At 42.5% G+C, this 13,580-nt stretch overlaps 1 protein-coding gene across 1 annotated transcript in view; it reads right to left on the bottom strand.

Moving 5' to 3' along the window:
* Positions 1–367: 367 nt before the first annotated feature.
* Positions 368–13,580, bottom strand: part of TMED1 (transmembrane p24 trafficking protein 1) — a 35,834-nt gene continuing 22,621 nt past the window's right edge. Inside the window, exons 2-4 of the mRNA XM_069231529.1 lie at positions 8,188–8,285; positions 6,376–6,559; positions 368–5,542 (exon numbers count right to left, since the gene is read on the bottom strand). Coding sequence (XP_069087630.1) covers positions 5,324–5,542; positions 6,376–6,559; positions 8,188–8,285 — 501 coding nt within the window. The 3' untranslated portion in view covers positions 368–5,323. The remainder of the gene's footprint in view (positions 5,543–6,375; positions 6,560–8,187; positions 8,286–13,580) is intronic.

Below are 13,580 nucleotides of genomic sequence, written 5' to 3'. Positions count from 1 at the left end.
CGTATCTCTTAAATCGGCCTTGGGTGCTTTATTTTGTTGACTAATTGTTGATTTGATACACCAGACTTGGAAGCATTTTACTGCGGTACTTTTGAAAATTGCCAGGGTGAGTTGTGGTAACATCTGGGGGTTAGGATATATAAATATTGACAAAAGACAGTGTGGTGCTTATTGTGGAGCAGAATCAGGCTTCCAGGGTGGGTGCTGAAATAACCCTGCTGTCTGGGTGTGACCCAGCAGTATAGACGAGACATATTCGCTATTTTGGAAACCACCTGTATGCCACATTCAACTGAAATGGAGTACAAAAGAAAGTGTGTTATAAAACACTCAAATTCCACTAAAAACAGAACTAAAATACCACAAGGCAGATGTGGAAATCCAATTTATTGTTCATGTTACTGCATAGTCGGTATCCAAATTTCCTATACCTCCCCAAAAATAATCTGTTTATACAAAATACATTCAGATTATGTATCAAAATGGCACTAACTATAGAAAGAAAAAAACAGAACTACAGTATTGAAAACAAAGCTATTGAAAAGCAGCTTTTGAAACAGTGAAGTAATAAAGAAACATGACACTTCTCAAAATTGGGTACATTGATGGCACTATGGGTGTGCAAAATAGTGCTACCCACTGGAAAGTTACATATCCAAAAAGGTGATAACGTTACACAAAAGATTACCAAAAAAAATCTACCTGATCAGGTACCCATATACTTCACACGAATGTGGGGCTACTGTAGCCATCTCTGTACAAAAAGGCAGAATATGGTATTTCTAATCTGTATCCATTCAGCTGAACAATACGTTCTGGAAGACTATTGTAGGTAAATTGGTATGGGCATTTTGTTTTTATTATACAATGGGACATGACCACCTGGAGGTGGAATAACATACACCATGTGACTCGAGAACAGCATGAAGCCCCACCACTTGTTACAGATACATAAACCTTTTTCTGGTATGACGAAGTACAAAACGAGGGCAAATCTTTGCAAAATTGCCAGAAGTCTAAACATTTATCTCATGCTAAATGTTGCTCTGTTGGGGGGCAGGGAAAGGCGGAGGTAAAATGAAGCAAAAGGGCTCTAATGGTAGACCAAGGATTGGCGTCAGGTTCCCCGGATTTCTTCATGTTGAACTGTAGCAAAATCAAGTGTTGTATCCAAAAGAAAATGGCATATTCCCTTACTCGTGAAATGAGTCAATCACAGCCCTAACCATAAAAACACAAACACTATTATTCTTACAGACAATGCAGTAGCTTCTGAATCCATTGATTTCTTTAGATCACAAGGGTGCTGGCAAAATTAAGACACAGTTTATTTGTGCACAGAGACCATGCATTAAGACAATATGATATAAAAACGGGAACACTAAATTGGTTTTGTAGAGTCAAGACAGTTGTGTGCAAAATATTTCTGATTGTACAACAAAATGTAATGAGCAGATCTGGGGTTAAGGGAAAGAACAAACAAATTCAAACTGACTTTCTGCTCGTATTCAACACCACCACTGCCCAACAGCATGCTGCAAAGATTACAAATCTACATGAACAGAAGCTCAAATTGTACAAGGCACTATTTACCCTGACAGGCAGAGTCAGTAAAGGTGTCACCCACGTCAGATGTTTGCATATTTAGTAAGTTTTTTGTTTTTTTTGCGGGGGGGAACAGTACAGAATAAAATTCTCCAAAATGTCACATCCCCTGGTACAGAAAACGATTCCTTAAATCAGACTGCATCTTACAGAACAAAGTTACGTTTAGGGACTGGTCTATATGTGTAGGGGAAGCACCATCTATTACACTAAACCAGTCACCTTCCAAATGTAGGAGGGTGATTAGGCTGTAAACACTATTACATGCCTGGTGGGATAGTAAGATATCAAGAAAGTCAAGCTGCCCAGATGCAAAATTGCCTGTCTGCTCGAAGGTTAAAAAGGCCTTAACAATACCCTGTTACCCCTAACAAAGCTCTAATGACAGTGTTTACAAATTGGAGTTGCACAGCCTTATGAATTGGGGGGGTTGGGAGTTGTTTCTCTGATGCCTCTATCTACACAGGAGGTTCTGTACAGTAGCTTAAGGCTTACTAAACGGTGACTGAGAAAATATTTGCTTCACGAGTTAACCAATACAGTCTGCAGCCACAGTTAAAAAATGAAATGCAAGTATAAAGAATTGACAGAACATCCTTCCAGTTTGGGGGATGTGCGAGTGCTGGAAAAGAGGGAGGCATCTGGGTTAGGAGGAGACTCAAGTAGCTTTTGGTACCAAGTATATGGCTGATCAAATAATCACAAGTCAGTGGGCCCCTTAGCATCCTTTCCCCCTTGTCTTCCCAATTTATAAAACTCGATTATCAACAAAAATCTTCATATGTTAACTCTAACCCCAGTGCGCAAGGCAAATCAGAGTCATACAGAAGACCCTCTAAATAACCAACACTGATAACACAGTGAGGCCATTACATAATCAAAGAAGATCAAATGCCTCCGTTTACACATGCCAGAAAGCATGAGATGCACTTTAGAAGCAACACTTTTCTTTCTTCTTCAAAGTTTGAATTATAACTTGCACTTAAGGCTCAGTGCACTGTCAGTGTAAAATTCTTATGCTATTATTTTGTAAATGTTTTTTCACAATAGGCACACTTGATTTTCCCACATGTGCTTTCTTTTTGGTCATATTTTTTTATAATCAATAAAAGGTGCACATAGTTCCGAGTCAATACAAAGAGCTGGGAGTTTGAATGCGATCAAGTCCTAAATACTAAAAATTTAAACACCTGTGACAGATAAAGTGTATCGGTTTCTGTGCACCACAAACTCCACTTACAAAAGGTGTTCAGAAATGCATGCAGATATGCACCTCTTTAATTGCAGGGGCCGATGGGAAGCCAGCTGGGTGGAGTATTTTGTTGAGAACAGTACTACACAAATCTGAACCCTACCGTAAAATAATTTATTTCCCATTTCAGACATCTTCAGGTAATCGAAATCAAAAGTTCAGGAGTGGAGCTAATTTACTCCTTAATTTCAGTACTCTCGACCAAAAATTGAAGTAATGGCATATTTATATTATAAAATAAATTTTAAAAAAAGTAAAAGCATTTGCAGGGGTCTGCCCCTGGCTTCCTTCAAGCTCCCGCAGGCAAGCAGCACCATTCTACGAGGGGCATTACTATTGTTACTGCTTGATGTGAAAAGGGCTTTTAGGTCTACAAAAAGAAGAAGAAAAAAAATAAAAGAAAAAAATAAGACTAGAGACTTACTTGTTACAATTCACTTAAAAAGACATTTGAAAATTAAAATATAGCTTTTATACTATTTTTCTTTTTTTTTTTTTTAACTCCCGAGTACTGAAAGTGGAAGTAAAACAGTGAAATGTTGCCCTGTAAAAACTGTATCGACTTCCTTCTCCTGCCCTCCACAGTAAGCAGAGACAAGAAATTATCGTATACCTTGACTTGGTACTGGACGATTAACCCTGAGCCCGTAGGCACATCCTGTGGATAGTATAGGCTGTGTTTCTGCTCGGGTTGCCCTTTCAGTTTAATCACCCCATCTGCAGTGGGAGAAATCCTTTAAAAGTTCTAGTTCATCTACTCACTCGATTTGTGACGGTTATGCTGCTACCGGTCACCAGCTGAGAATTTTGAAACGGTACCACAGGTCAATGCAAGTTTTCACAGTACAATCTAGTCTACTTGTGACTGCCAGGGGAAAAAAAATCTCAACAACCTGAGCAAAATAACAAAAAGTGTCTTAGAAGGAAACAGCATGGAGATGGGCAGATACCGCTTCAAATCTGAGTGCGCAAGGAAATTAGAGGTGTAGCTTCCACCGACTGTGGCCCTGCTCAGATTATTCTAACAGTATTCTACGAAACTTTGTCTTCTCAAGAAGAATCTAATGGAAACTTAATCATTCTCGTATAGAAGCAACAAGACAAACATGGGAAGGAGTCTCTTGGTGTTTACACCACACAGGTGACAGCCACCCTGGGACAATCTCTAGGAAAAGGACAGCATAGCAAACCTAACGGCTGTGGCCTTCACAAGCTGGTGTGATAGCTCTTTATATATATTATTTCAGGCATATGCACGAAAAAAAAGTGCACACTGCCAACTGCGCCTAAATTTGGTGGACATATGTGAGCAATAATAATTTTAAATATAAATAAATAGCATACAATCATAATAGCACACTATGGGTGATTTCTTGCAGGCAGGTGTCCTTAGAACAGAAACACCTTTTACTTTTAAGTCGTAGGCAGACCCACTGCCCAGTATTGTACGATACAATGGGGGGTGGGGGGGGGGGGGGGAAGCAAAATGTGAATGACAGTTAAACAGGTCAAAGGATGAAGAAGCCTGACCCAAAGTTCCCCTATGTAGTTATATTGGTTTGCAGCGTTGAACTAGGACTGTTATACATGAGATCGTTAGCCCTTAACAACAACAACAAAAATCACAATCAGCCACTGCCCCTTGCTCTCCCTCAAAGCTGCAAAAGGTAATCTGCCTACAAATGCAATTATTTCACTTCAAATACAAACTCGTTAACTATTTCACCCTGGACAATTTTTAACAGTAAGGGGGCAGGAGTTTATCAACACCACAGAACAAGTTCCCTGCAAGCACCAACAGAATAACACAACACTGGGTAGAACAAGAAAGATTTTGTTGCCTAACAAGGATGCCAAGGGTGGACTGGTGACTGTAGCAGTATATCCAGAAACAGATTACAGACCTGAAAGGGAAGCGCCCCACTCGCCCCACCTCCTCGCTCACAGGCATTTGCTGCATCACAATAGCTTAAGAAGAAAGTAAGATTTCCAAACTAAATCCTCAACAGTTACATTAACACAGTTAAAAGATGCCTTTCCTCTCATCATCACTTAGTAAACGTTTGTAAACAATGTTCACATTGTCTCAATTTCTGCGTGTTTTTTTCTTCTTGAAATACCAAAGTGACCAATGCATATCTTGTTTGTGGAAGATCTTCCTTGGCCTCCTTACCCCAAGGTGAATTCCATCAGCAGAGTGTCATGTAGGGAAATGTAAAAGACTGTGCAGCACTTCACCAGTCTCCAGGTACCCATCCAAAATCTTTGCCACTGGACATGTCAGAAACTGGAGCAGTGTATGAAAGAGGACGAATGACTCAGCTTCTGAAGTTTTGTGTCTTTCCTTTCACAGTTTGAGTGTACCAAAAGCAACTGACCCAGCCACCTTCCCAAATCACAGTTATGTTCTTATTACCACACCATGGATTCGGATGACCCAAGACCATGCTCCACTTGGTTCCAAAGCTACGTCCGGATTTTCCGCTTGTCATTGAATAGGCTCTTCAGCATGTAGACTTGCACCACAGCCACCACTACTAGCACAAACAGGTTAACAGCTGACCAGAAATTGACTCTGTCCAGGTTGCTATCCTGCAGGTTGCGATCACGGGCCTCAAACGCCCGCAGTACAGTCTGTATCTGCATGCTCTTCTCCAGGCGGCTCTTCATGGTCTCAATGGCATCCTATGGGTGGGAAAAAAAAGAATGGTCGCCCACAAAAATCAGAAATTAAGCAACTGGGTGTAGATTTGCCAAGGGAGAACATAAGCAGACAGAAAACAGCTATAGAAGTGTCCTTAGCCTGGCCTTTTAAATTAACCAAGATACTCCAGCGGTAGAACTGAGTAAGTTCACCCTACACTCTTAATCGGTGTAGAAGTGATTTAACCCAAGCACCTATTTAAGAAACCACATTGTTCACTCTTTGCTTTGTTTGCTGCTTTTTACCAAGAGCTAGTATATGTGATGTAGGAAATTCCCACACTATCGCTATGCAGACAGGGCTTTAAACTGAAAGCATTTTGTAGTACTTATTCCATATATTGTCAGCTATTGTCCCTCTCAAGTGCTGCTGAGCTAAGGAGGTGGTGGCAAGTGATGCCCAATTTCATATGGGAATGTTAGTTTTAATAGTAAGAGAAGGGCCAGAAGCTAAAAGTCCCTCTAACTAACTTTCCCAGACTGCCACAAACTGGAAGTAGTTCTCAGCTAAGGCAGGGTAACCAGTCCAATAGAAGGGTTGGTGAGAGCACCTAATCAAGTCCTATCTATGACTTCTGTACAAAAAAAATTGCAACACTGTGAGGCCATCTGTCAAATTACTAGCAAAAATCCAGTGTGAGAACGGAACATTTTCTGTGCTGTTTAACACCAAACTCTTTTGCGTGCAGTCACAGAATTCCCTCTAAGGTAGACACCATTAAGTTATTTCTATGTACCGAAAGCTATTACATATATAGCAGTCTATTTTTTTGTTGTTACTTTTTACTTTCTGGGTACAGGCTTTGCATTCGTACCTTAATGTCGTCAATCTTGATGTCCAGCAGTTCGTCTGGCTCCACCATCTCAGCCCAGTTCTCTGCCTCATCATCCCCCTGTTGTGTGTCAAAAATTAACTCGAAGAACACAAGTTTCTCTGAGATGGTGCTGAAGGAGTTATCAAAGCACATCATGTAGTCTCCCTCTTCCGTCACGTCTACGCTAGAAGAAAACAGGATAAGGGGGTCCAGTGTTACAAGTGGGAAGGGCAGCAAACATCACTGTAAACCTTAAGCATCAAGCACAAGACTGACCTAGAGATAAATGTGACCGGCAACTCTGAGCTGGTTTATTTGGTCATCACTTCATGCAGTCCTTTATTGGTAAGCCAAGGTCTGCTGGCTACTGTGGAAGCGCAAGTTGGTCATCACAAAGGCAAGGGTTACTTTCTTCAGATAATCTAACGTTAGTGAAAGGCAACTGGGCTCAAGAAAATGCACTGTCCCATATAATAACATACATGATCAAACACCCCTTCCAGCCTATCCTAAATACTTGATATGAATGGTGCAGTGTTACTAGTCTGTGTGGTCCTACCCAGGGGACACAAAGCATTTAGTGCAGTTCTTACAGTACGACTCTGCTAACTTTAAGCAGATATATAATTCTATAGTGCTTGTGAAATTATACAAAGCAACACCAGATCTACTGGCTTGGTGGACGTAACTTTATTTCTTCTATTATTATTATTATATATATATTTTTTTTTTTAAATACAGCCGTGCGTGTTAAGGACTTAATACCAAGGAAATGCCATGCACAAAAAAAGATAGGGACTATTACTAGTTTCTCAACTAAATCACTTTTTCATGCAATAGCAAAGAAGATAAGTGAGAATTATGTTTTAGTTTGACTGATCAAGACCAAAATTGATTTAAAAAAAAAAAAAATATATATATATATATATATATATATATATATATATATATATATATATATATATTGTTTTCCCTAGGGACGAAAAGGCTGACACTGTAATTAATGCCTACCTTTCTCAAAAGGTTTTGTTTCCCCCCCCCCCCCCCCCCCGAAAGAGACAAGTTTGTGCGAGAACGCCAAATGAAATGCGTAGATTCATTTAACATGACAACAAGGTGCTCTGAGCTAGGAATATAGTTGCTTTGTGGCAACTAGCACTGAAATGTCAAATCTTGATTAAAAACTGCAAGTATTTTGGAACCATGAACTGATGGAGAGATACTGCCTGCCATGTTCAGTGTAATTTCCAATAGGCACCACCTCCAAATTGGGCATCTTATTTAATGCATAAATCACCTCTTCCAAGTTAGGCATCTTGTTTAATGCATAATTTGCAAGCATTCTACTATTTCTTTCTTACTGAGACTCTTTAAAAATACCCCCAAAAAATAATAATAATGAGGCTGCCAATCGAAGTGACAAGCCTGTATCAAGTTGTGACAAGGCTGTGACATGGCATTAATAACCTCGTGCATGAACCACAGCCTACTCTCGCTGCAATTCTAAAGGGAGATATATTGGCTATGTTAAGAAAAACTGTTAAGTCAAACAAACAAGGACAAGAGTTATTTGAAAGAAAAGCATTGGGAAACAATATGCATTGTTAAACGCTCATTGTTTCATGCTACATGTTGTAGGGAAAACAAGAGCGGAACTTAAAAGCAGTCTAAGCAATCTCTGGCATGACAGCCAACCAAATGTGCGTATTAGGTGAAGAGAGAAAGTGTTTCTACTCTTTTCATGTTACGAGTCTGCTGTCAGAATTGACAGGGTTTCAGACTACATCTCACAGCACCCGTCCCCCGACTCACGTGTGCACTCCGTCTGATCGTCTATACTCTGCCACAAGCATAGCTCCGGAGGGGCTCATGAGGATAAAGTCTACATCCAGGCCAGCACCACCAATGACCTACGAGATAAGAGGACATGTGAGTTTGGAATGCAGTCAGTGAGTAAACAAATGAGATGCTTGCACACAGTGCAGGCAAACACCCACAAACCAAAAAGGTAAGTCTGGCACACTCAGTAGGTGGAAAAATCAGGTGATATGCTTAGGATCTAAAGCACTACCACGAATCAGTTCAGAATACAGTTGTAAATTGCCACAGGAACGCTTGACAAGATGAATACCCATTGCATTTTGTGTTGGTACACAGCTTGCACATAACAGCAAGTAGTACAGTTGGTTTTTCTACAGGACAGATGCTCCATTCTCACTGTTGACCACTATTGGTCATTCCTGGTATTCAAAGCACCTAAACTCTCCCATTTTTCCACTGGCACCTCCGGCTATAATCCCTACCACTTACCACCCAAAGACATCACATCGACTAGTTTCTTGCACTATTTTGCCAAGATATAGTCCCATATTTATATTTTTTGACGCATTAACGCCATTCCTACGCCCCATGCGGGCGCCTTATTTAAGGAATGACATTAGCCGGCGCTGTGGACTGGTCAGAGTAAAACAAACAAAAAAAATTACTCAAACCAGGCAGCGTCAGCATAGGGGAAAATGGGGGTTGTGCGTCAAAAAATGGTGCAAGTCAGGTTTGAGGCAAAAATCATGCCTCAAACTGGACTTGCGCCATTTTTTGACGCACAACTCCTTTGAAAGGACTCCTGTCTTAGCAAAGACAGGAGTCATGCCCCCTTGCCCAGTGGCCATGCCCAGGGGACTTCTGTCCCCTGGGCATGGTCATTGGGCCCAGTGACATGTAGGGGAACCCAAATTAGGCCCCCCATGCCACTTTAAAAATAAAAAAAAATACTTACCTCTACTTACCTGGGATGGGTCCGTCCCCCCCCCCCCCCCAATCCATGGGTGTCCTCCAGGGGTGGGCGAGGGTGGCAGGGGGTGTCCCTGGGGTCAGGGAAGTGCACCTCTGGACTCCTTCCATGGTCAGACCATGGAGGTGAGCCCACAGGTCCCTTAACACCTGCCCTGACCCAGGCGTTAAAAAACAGCGCACATCAGGCTGTGCGCAGTTTTTTACGGCCTGCCCCCTCCTGTGCGTCAAAATGACGCTGGAGTATAAATAAGGCGCACAGGCCTTCAAGTCATTTTTTGGGCGGGAACGCCTAGCTTGCATGTCATTAACGCAAGGCAGTTTCCTGCATCCAAAAAATGACGCACACAGAGGAATTTTGACATCCGTGGGCGTCAAAGTTTAAATATGGTGCACAGTTTGTGCCGAATGTGCGTCAAAATGTTTGACGCACATTCGTCGCAATCAGAGTATAAATATGCCCCATAGTCTCTCCATAAGCAACCTAAATGAGGCTAGCACGTATTCAGATTCCAGGACTGCTACAATTTCCATCAGACGTTAGTACAAGGATTTGCTCTGCCGCATATTGTTATGAAAGATTTTGTCCTTGGAGACGACACTACACCTTTTCAAACACAGAACTTACAAAAGAATATACCTGAAAGTGTCCCAGGCAACAGTTCTGTTAAAACAGGTACTTCCGATCAAAGAAGCAGGTAAGTCCAATCATTGAAAAGAAAAAAAAAAACAACAAGACCAGGAGGACTATGTCACAGCCAATACCTCATGCTAAAATGAGAAAACGAGATTACTCCTGCTCCTCCTTGAAGAAAATGCAAAAAGAATAAGACAGTAATCCAAGACCAGGCAAACCAGCAAGGGGTCCAACTTCAGAGGACAGTGCGATTTTAAACTAAACAAAACCACAAAAGCAAAACACCAGAAGTATGACTTCAAACTAGAGTACCATGGCACAAATTCAAAAGATTTATACATAAGGCTTTAAGGTACTTCTCAAAACTGAAGGCCAGAAAAGCTTCAATATAAAGTCCTAAATTCTAACCAGCAACTGAAATCACGAACCTTACAAGCTTAGACTCTCCTCCAGTGGCGGCTTGTGGGAGAGGGGGTGGGGGGAGAAATAAAATAAAATAGAATAACTTACATTAATTCTGTGTTGCTCCTCAACTGCAGGAACATGCTCCCCAGCCTGCCCTGCGGCCAATCTTGACGCTGCTCACAGCAGTGTTAGGATTGGCTGGGGGCTACCAGCCAATCTGGAAGCTGCTCACAGCAGCGTTAGGATTGGCTGAGGGCTACCAGCCGGGGCGCTCCCAGGCAGTCTGTGAGCCTGTGCCTGCTCTGTTGGGCCTGGCAACACAGTGCCAGGCTGAGAGAGCACAGCGCACACGTGTGTTTGGCCGGCCCGACACAGCTGGCCAAACATGCATGCACAATGAGGGAGGGGGTAATACTGTGCACTCATCAGTGCTTGTCACAGTCCTTGGCCCCACCCCTTTTAATACAGAACAATAATAAAAACAGTCTATTATTGTTTTGTAGTAAAAGGTTTACACCAGCTGCTTGGGGTGTGGGGGGGGGGGGGGGTGCCACGCCTGCTCTCCTCCTAATTTCCAAGGCCTATTTCAAACACAGTCCTAAACCCACACAAAGGCTGTAAGAAAAAAAAAAAAAAAAAACTACACAATATTAGAACATAAGAGTGCAGAACCAATATGAACTGGTTGTGCAATTCCAGTATACTGCATGAGCAGAAACTATCCCAACAATGAAACTGAGCAAATAGCACAGAGTAATACAGCAAACAAGTAGATCAATGAGGTCAGTGAGGTGCTTCGCTGCTTGTGTTGACTATTAGCAGCACCCCATGCCCAACAGTATTCATGAGGTGCAGGGTATTGGGACTGCCTGGTTACACATGACTGAGGCATTAGCTATGCCTTCTAGTTGATAATAGGTCAGAGCAGATGATCCTGAACACCCAGCAATCTCCCTCTGTCTTTGAAGCGATGTGCCTGTGGCCTACTGGATTGGGTGTAAAAGTGTGTACGTTTCTGCATGTGCACCTGGAACACTATGCAATGTGCGAAGTATGTAAAAAGAACAAGTGATGGGCGGAATGCTGAACAATGTCAAAAATTGCTACCCATGCTGTTCCAGTTTGGACCCAGCCGTATGCAAATCAGTCTTAACGCTGTTCCCCATTGGAACAGTCCAGCTTGAACTGCCAGGTCAGATCTTCCCTGGACTGGAAACATGCATCATGGGACCGGTTTCAGTATCGCCCCTCCTCAGCCAGGCTAGCTTGAATCCAGTATCATGGGGAGCACGGGACCCACCTCTGGGTATACCTTTCCTACTTAGGGCGACAAATGCAAAAAGAACAAGTAATGGACAGAATGCTGAAGAATGTCAAACATTCACCCCCAGTACAGAGATCTGGGCCTAAATCCATTTTTTTATTGCAACCTATGCCTTTCCAATTTGGACCCAGCCATATGCAAATCCGCCTTGACCCTATTCCCCATGGGAACAGTCCAGCCGGAACTGCCAGGACGTGGGTCCCTTGCTTGCTGCGCCACTGGATTCAAGACAGCCTGGCTGATTTGGGGGGGGGGGGGGGGGGGGGGGGTAAATACCCTGAAACCGGTCCCAAAATGCTTGTTTCCAGTCCAGGGAGGACCTGGTTTGGCAGTTCGGGCTGGACTGCTCCAAGACTGATTTGCATATAGCTGGGTCCGAACTAGGGTGACGTGGCAAGCAAAGTAACAATGGATTAAACCCAGATCTGTGACTGGGGGTGAGTGATTGCATTTTTCAGCACTCCGTACATTTGATTTTGTGATGTGCATAGTATGTTGCATCTCAATAGCTTGTAAAAACACTTTCAGTACTAGTTTCACACTGCAACATTTCTAGAGGTTCAAGCACATTCTGAGTGCCTGGTTTGACTCTCAATAAATTTCCGGCGGAGTGTTGGGAACAAATGATATTACAGTAAACCAGGTATGCCATCACTGAGGGTCACCACCTGAGCAGCTAAGTGTCTAAGGAATGTCTCTACAGTGTCAACAAATGCTAGGTCTTCCTTCGCAGATAAACTATCTTGTACAAGCATCCATGCCAGATTCCTTCAGAGCCAATACAGCTTCTAAAGCTTTGTCATTGCACTGGCCTATAGGTGTAATCTGCATAGCAGCAATCACAGCATGTTTCTCTCAGATTCTGCTTCATGGTCAGTAGTTTGTGGCAGATTTGTTGTTTAGACAGCCTGTTCTGAATACCTTACCTGATCCCATGTTATCTGCCCAACAGCAGTGGTTCTTAACCTATGGTCTAGGGCCCCCAAGGGGTCCACAGAGTCTACTATGGGGGAGGTCTGTGATTGCTTACAAAATTAAGTGATATTAATAGATTAATAAAGTGAATACCAATAAAATAGCAAAATTTTACATTTTAAAACATTCTCTTAATGTGTTGGAATTTTAAATTAGAGGCTAGAAACTGAGCTCCTATCCTCAGATTGATTTGTGGGAGCAGTGCAAGTACATCAAACAGAATATAGTGTGGACAATGCGCATGGGAAAATGCGCAGAATCGTACGTGATCAGAGAAGAATACAAGTCTAGAATGTTCATGATGTCCAAATAGAGAGGATGCAGGGGTGCAAGGACAGGGACAAGCAGAAACATTCATTCATAATGCAGCTGGAAGTAGAAGGCCACAACACGAAAGCGTAAGCCATAACTTGATAACACACACACAGGGAGGGCGCACATTCTGATCCACGTTCACAAGGGAAGTGTACACTATGGTGGTTTTGGAAAGGGAACACAATAAGCTTTGATGCTTAAAGGCCAGCAGCTGTGCAAGGGAGGACAGACAGAAATGTTTCCAAGTGTGGCGTTAGCTGAGGATGGACATACTGATAGGCTTCAGAACGTGCAATCAAAAGGCACTGTGGTGATTAGTAAATGTGTCCATGACGGATGTGTAACCTTCGCTTTTCTGTAAATGCGTAACTAGATGCTTTCCCAAGGAGAAATATTGCTTTGTGGTAACGTAAGTAGAAATAACCATGTACCAAGCAAGCGCTTTCATCAAAATGCATAACAAATGATAAGATGCATTCAAGGTATCTTGAACATACAAAAGAAGTAGTTTGTGATGACAAAGTTGAGCTGTGCTGCCCTCCCGGCCGTTATTCATAAACGCTCATATTATTTGCAAAACAGAGTTGTGTCGTTCTTTCATTTCCTGACTCCACAACATCTGGCGCAGCCAGCCAGGAGCCGTCTTCTCTTCCCCGGACTGCTGCTGAAGGAGGCACAGCCTGCACGGCTTGAATAGAACAGCGCGTGCAAATCAGATGAGCCTACACCTGTTTATACTAACAGGCAGTCAGGGATTCC

This window comes from Pleurodeles waltl, chromosome 4_2 (assembly GCF_031143425.1).
Source record: "Pleurodeles waltl isolate 20211129_DDA chromosome 4_2, aPleWal1.hap1.20221129, whole genome shotgun sequence".
Taxonomy (NCBI): domain Eukaryota; kingdom Metazoa; phylum Chordata; class Amphibia; order Caudata; family Salamandridae; genus Pleurodeles; species Pleurodeles waltl.
Note: the sequence above shows the minus strand (reverse complement) of the source record. Positions and strands in the feature narration are given on the sequence as shown.